General features: G+C 38.6%; 1 protein-coding gene across 1 annotated transcript; it reads right to left on the bottom strand.

Annotated features, from left to right (window-relative positions):
• Nucleotides 1-3,994: 3,994 nt before the first annotated feature.
• On the bottom strand, nt 3,995-5,114 carry LOC109218885 (cytochrome P450 CYP82D47-like). The gene is made up of 2 exons (XM_019383282.1): nt 4,776-5,114; nt 3,995-4,084 (listed from the first exon to the last, which is right to left on the bottom strand). The coding sequence occupies exons 1-2, from the start codon at nt 5,112-5,114 to the stop codon at nt 3,995-3,997; spliced, it is 429 nt and encodes a 142-aa protein (XP_019238827.1).
• Nucleotides 5,115-5,530: the final 416 nt, after the last annotated feature.

Below are 5,530 nucleotides of genomic sequence, written 5' to 3'. Positions count from 1 at the left end.
TTAAGTAACTCATAGGAGTTTTCTCTACATGAGGTCTAGTTATGCATCTATTTATTATATAATAAGCAGTGTTTATAGCCTCTGCCCAGGAGCTATGAGGTAGTTTACTGGAAAGTAGCATGGTCCTTGCCATATCCTCAAGGGTCCTGTTCTTCCTTTCAACTACCCCATTTTGCTGAGGAGTCCTAGGGGCAGAAAAATTATGATCTATTCCATTTTCATCACAAAGTTTAGCAAACTGTGCATTTTCAAATTTAGTTCCATGATCAGACCTAATGGATGCAAGTTGATTTCCTAATTGTTTCTGGGTTTTTCTAATAAAAGCAGTGAACATTTCAAATGCTTCATCTTTAGAAGTTAGAAACAATACCCAGGTAAATCTAGAATAATCATCAACAAGCACCATTACATATCTTTTACCACCTCTGCTCATGGTTCTCATTGGACCACAAAGATCCATATGAACCAGTTCCAACGTCTTGGACGTACTTACCATTTTCTTAGGTTTGAAGGATGACCTTACCTGCTTCCCCCTTGCACATGCCTCACAAACTTTGTCTTCCTTGAACTTGATATTAGGTAACCCTATCACCAAGTCCTTGGAGACTAATTTGTACAATTGATTTAGACTGGCATGGCCAAGTCTTTTGTGCCAAAGGAGGGGATCATTAATTAACACACTCAAGCAAGTTAGTTCATTTTCAGAGAGAGTTGACAGATCTACAATGTAAATATTGTTAACTCTCCTTCCCTGCAAAACAATCTTGTCAGTAGTAAGGCTAATCAAAAAACATTTTGTGGAAGTGAAAGCCACAAGGTTACCTCTGTCACACAGTTGTGACACACTTATCAGGCTATATTTTAAGCCATCTATCAAATAGACATTCTCAATGGAATGAGAGTCTGTCTTTCCTACCTTTCCAACACCAATGATCTCACCTTTCTTTCCATTTCCAAAGGAGACATTACCTCCTTTTAGGTTCTCAAGTGAAAGGAACTGGTTCTTCTTACCAGTCATATGTTTTTAGCAGCCACTATCCATGTACCATATTTGGCTACTTCCCTTCACTTGATCCTGCAAAAAGAAATCATGGGTTAGTCTTAGGAACCCAAACTAGTTTGGGTCCCTTTCTATGGGCAAAAGGATGAATTAAATTTTTTTTTGCCCAACTAGGCAGTTTGTGCTTTTCTTGAACAAAGGCTTTGTTCTTTTGATTGGCCTTTTCTCTTGCATTACATTCATTTTTGTAATGGCCAGTATTACCACAGTGTGTGCAGATCTTATTCTCAGGAAGTGTGAGATACTTGTTCTTGGGATCCCATTTTGGAGCTTGTGTCCCAAATCCAAGTCCTCTCTTGTTGCTACTATGATGTACTTGCAGCCAGGAGAGTGCATCGGAAGCCTTGTTCCATTTGCATGATCTATCTAGTTCATGCTTTACCTTTCCTAAATCTTCTTTTAGGGCTTTAATCAATTCATCTTTCTTGTACAGTTCATCTTTCATTTTTCCTAGATTTTCCTCTAAGGTGAGAAATGATTGATCAGCCCTTTTCTTTCCTGTCCCTAATTTCAGTTTAATATTTTCAGATCTAAGTTCTAGAATCTTATTTTCAAGTTTATGAACCTGGTTCTTCAACTCAGTATTTGTGTTGTCGCTCTCATCAGCCCTAGAGTCTAACCTTTTACATTTTTCTTCTAGGATAACACATTCCTTAGACAGAACATCCTTCTCACTATTTATTATTTCAGACTCATCTATGAAGTCCATCAGCAGATCAGCCAGTTTTTCTTCAGACAAGAACTTAATCTTTTCTTTAAGGTGTAGAATACTTACCTCCTGTTCATCTTCTGATTCTCCGATGGCCATTAGAGCTTGATCCTCCTCAGCTTCATCTTCAGAGTCCTCATCTGATGTTTCTCCCCAAGCAGCAACCATAGCCTTAGTTGAACCTTTGTTTCTTTTTGGTTGAACCTGTTCCTTCTTCCTGTTTCTTCTTTCAGCTCTTTCTTTCTTCCATTCAATCTCCCATTGAGGGCAGTTTCTGATGTGGTGATCAGTCTTCCCACACTTGTAACACCCCTCATTGGTTTGTTTCTCAGGAGCCCTCGATTTGCTGAATGTTGTTCCTTTTGAAGCACCCTTTCCTCTCATAAGATATTTCTTGAAATCTTTGGTTATCATAGCCATTTCATCATCTTCAAGATCTGATCCTTCTGAAATTCTGAGAGCCAGACTTCTTTCTTTCTTTGGAGCATCCATCTTCATTGTTTGCCTTCTCAATTCATAGGTAGTGAGATTTCCAATCAGTTCATCCAACTTCAAAGTAGCAATGTTCTTGGATTCATGAATGGCAGTGATTTTGCTTTCCCGGGAGATTGGCAAAACTTTAGTTAGAATCTTCTCCACCTTGTCTTCTTCCAGGATAATCCTTCCAAGAGACTCAAGTTCATTTGTCAGTGTAGTGAACCTGGTATACATTTCTTGGATAGTTTCTCCATCCTTCATAGTTAAATTCTCATATTGAGAATACAGTAGTGTTCCTCTTGACCTCTTCACCTGAGGTGTTCCTTCATGAGCCACTTGTAAAGTGTCCCAGATCTCCTTGGCAGTAGTACAGCCTTGAATCCTGCTGTACTCATCAGGACCAAGTCCACACACTAACCATTTCTTGGCTTTTGCATTTTTCTCCCATTTCCTTAGATCTTTAGCAGTACAATCTACTCTTGTCTTTGGAACATCCACTCCTTCAGCATTCTTCTTGGTTGGCTAAAGGACCATCAGTGATGATATCCCAAAGCTCATAGTCTTCGCCCATTATATGGTCCCTCATTCTGTTTTTCCACCAGGAGTAGTAGAGGCCATTGAAGAGAGGAGGCATGGCAGTGGATTGCCCTTCCCAGTTCCCAGGTGGTGCACTCATGTTGATCTTTTCCTAAGGTGTTAACCTCTTCAAGGATAACCTGCTCTGATACCAATTGATGTTATAAACTTCAATACCACACAAGAGGGGGGGTGATTTGTGTGGTACCTAATTTTCGCGTTAGAAGAACCTGGTTCTTCTAAGTGTTCTAACTACAGCAGTTTGCGGAATAATAAATACTGTAAGTAAAGTGCACAGAGATTTTTACGTGGAAAACACCTGGCTCAAAAGGTGAAAAAACCACGACCTACTACTTAGTAGGATTTTCCCAAACTCCACTAAAATCACTGAGCCAAAAACTGCATTTACAAAACTCTTTGTAAACCTAAGGATTAACTCTAATCCCAGTGTAGCACACAGCCTCAACTGTTGCGACACCTTCAAGTTAACTCTAACTTGAATACTCAATATACCTATTACAATTTGCTTCTAGATAAAGCTGAAAGGTACATATGAAAACCTACTACAATTGAACTNACAACTTCAAGTTAACTCTAACTTGAATACTCAAAGTACCTATTACAATTGCTTCTAGATAAAGCTGAAAGGTACAATATGAAAATACCTACTACAATTGAACTAGAAATAAAGAAAGACACATAAAACTCTTTATGGAGCTGGTTCTTCAATCTGGTTCATGTAGCTTCAGGTTTGCACACTTGAATCACACACGAACTGCTTGCAAAAAGCCTTGCTATTTTGCTCTCAATTCACGTTTAACTTCTGCGTTTTTATGCAACATATGTAATGTGAGAACATCCTGCAATTTATAGAGTTAGCAGATGAAGAAATAACTAGAGTTCTGATGCAACTCTTCCTTGGTGGAAGAGTTCTAGTTGATTTCAACTTCTATATCCTTCCTATCTTGGATAGTGTTCTCTTTGATTAAGGAGTCCTTCTCCTTATCAATTATGCAACTTTTTTGATCAGGAGATACTAAATACACAAATTTAAGCCTATCTCCTTCACGTGCATCCCACATGCTCGAATCTGCCCGTTTCTATGCACACAGGGGATGGACCTGGAGGGATGGACCTGGTTCATGCATGAGTTCCTTTGTCAGTGTTCAAAACTAACCTTTACTTGGGCCAACATTTAGGAGCAAAGATAAAGTCCATGACAGCGTTACGATCATGGTGTCTATTCCTGCTAATTGCAGAGCCTACCAAAGCCAAACCCAATAATTTCAGCAATTAGCTCCACATATGAGGCTATGAGCACCAGGGACTATCATACAGAAGATCAGTGACAAGTTTATCAATATTCTTTTCGTAGTCGGAACATAATGAAGTGATGATCAATGAATGAAAAATGATTTAGATTATATACACTAACATGAAACCAAAGTAAGTTTTTATTATGTTGATACAGGGGAAGCTGAACAAACTTGCCCATGTACTGTTCGAAATTGCTCAATTATGCTCTCTGTTAGACTTTTGGTCTAATAAGACTCTGCTATTAAACCATAGTCAAATGTTGAGAGGTAACTTTGAATATTTTCTCTTGAAGAATTTGAACACGTGAATTCCACAAATTCATGAGGGAGCTTCGTTAGTTCAAAGCTAAATACGTGATAATTTCATAACGACAACACGAGTATGAACACGTGAATTCCACAAATTCATGTGGGAGCTTCGCTAATGCAAAGCTAAATACGTGATAATTTCATAATGACAACACGAGTATGAATAAATCAAATGTAAAACAGGGAACAAACTTAGAACAATTTTGTATAGTACATAAGCAAATGTGTGTGATTGTAGCATATTTCAGAAATTCTTAGTCAAGTCAATAAATCATACAGTTGGTGTACAACTTAAAACAGAACTAATTTGGAGTATTAAAGAACGTACCATACAAGTAGCTTTGATAGAGGTATCGGCATCAAACCCAGGAAAATCTCTGTTTTCACAAATGGACAACATTACATCCATGAAATCTTCTTCCTCACCAGATTTAATCCCTTTAGAATCCCTCCTCCTTTTATGCTCTCCTAACCATTCTTCAACAACAGAGTCGATTTCTTTAGCAACTTCTTTCATTGCCTTCTCGTGTCCTCCTATATCTAGCCACCTTAGATAAGGTAAAAAATCAGCAATAACAGTAGCCCCTAACAACTCAAAAACACTTCTAATTGCTTTATGAGCTTTATTAATTCCTTCTCCTTCAGTACATTCTTTTCCAAATAACATCTTTCTATACGGTCGAAATCAGGTATGCCCGATCTCCCAGGTTCGAGGGGTCGCCTTAAGCCCGAGTTCAGGTAAGGTCGAGTTCGAGCTCGATGGACCAGACTCGAGCTCGAAGACAGAGTGAAATACCCAAAGATTGAAGTACGATGAATACCAAGGCCGAGTATGCTCGACCCCAAAATGATCCCTTTATGGATTTGTAACAGAATGAGCGAGATTCCTGCCACGTCCCTAAAATCATGTCGCAAATCCCGAAATAGAATTGTACGATTCCGTACTAGGCGGTTAGACAGTTGTCAAATAAGATTCCTTACTATAAATGGAAATGTACCTTATTTAGGGCTCCCCTATTATATAAAGGGGACCCCAATCATTTGTAAACATCATCTAATCATTGGAAAAGAATATACTCTCTA

Source organism: Nicotiana attenuata, unplaced genomic scaffold, assembly GCF_001879085.1.
Source record: "Nicotiana attenuata strain UT unplaced genomic scaffold, NIATTr2, whole genome shotgun sequence".
NCBI classification, from domain to species: Eukaryota; Viridiplantae; Streptophyta; class Magnoliopsida; order Solanales; family Solanaceae; genus Nicotiana; species Nicotiana attenuata.
This window is presented reverse-complemented; position numbering and strand designations above follow the sequence as displayed.

What these genes read in the sequence shown, in the direction of transcription:
- LOC109218885 (XM_019383282.1), bottom strand. Translation starts at nt 5,114, where the DNA reads ATGTTATTTGGAAAAGAATGTACTGAAGGAGAAGGAATTAATAAAGCT. An exon ending in CTATCAAAGCTACTTGTATG is followed by an intron (nt 4,085 to 4,775) that starts GTACGTTCTTTA and finishes TGGCTTTGGTAG; the next exon opens with GCTCTGCAATTAGCAGGAAT.